This window comes from Penaeus monodon, chromosome 22, assembly GCF_015228065.2.
Source record: "Penaeus monodon isolate SGIC_2016 chromosome 22, NSTDA_Pmon_1, whole genome shotgun sequence".
Taxonomy (NCBI): domain Eukaryota; kingdom Metazoa; phylum Arthropoda; class Malacostraca; order Decapoda; family Penaeidae; genus Penaeus; species Penaeus monodon.
In genome coordinates this window covers 224713-225089 of record NC_051407.1, presented here as the reverse complement: position 1 = coordinate 225089, position 377 = coordinate 224713, and the positions used below count along the sequence as shown (strand labels likewise).

General features: G+C 51.2%; 1 protein-coding gene across 1 annotated transcript in view; it reads left to right on the top strand.

The window, feature by feature from the left end:
* LOC119586791 (chloride channel protein 2-like) overlaps nucleotides 1-377 on the top strand; it is a gene marked incomplete at its 3' end in the record, with an annotated part of 22238 nt that overhangs the window by 6668 nt on the left and 15193 nt on the right. The window contains 1 exon segment of the mRNA XM_037935511.1: nucleotides 155-309. Within this exon segment, the coding sequence (XP_037791439.1) occupies nucleotides 155-309 (155 nt within the window).

The following is a 377-nucleotide window of genomic DNA, read 5'->3' as shown; positions in this document are numbered from 1 at the left end:
AGTGCTTGTATTTTTACATTCACAGAAATTCTTGCGTAAGAAAGAGGATGCTTTATTAGAACAAAAAAGAAAGAAATGCTGATAATAGTAATTACTCGCCGCCTTGCCATGCAACTCGACACTGACGCCCCCGCCTTCCCTTTCCCGCCCACAGATGTACGGGCGTTACTCGGCCAACCTCGCCGAGTACGCCCGTCAGGAAGCCCGCCGCCTCCGCGAGGACGACCACCACAAGGACGAGGTCCTCTTCTCCAAGGAGCTGCAGCCGTACCGGGGGAGGGTCGCCAGGACCTGCATCTCGTTCATCAGGTGAGAAGGTTTTATTCTTCTCTGGTCGTTTTGGTTTTCACTTATTTGTGGTGTTAATTTGCTTGTCT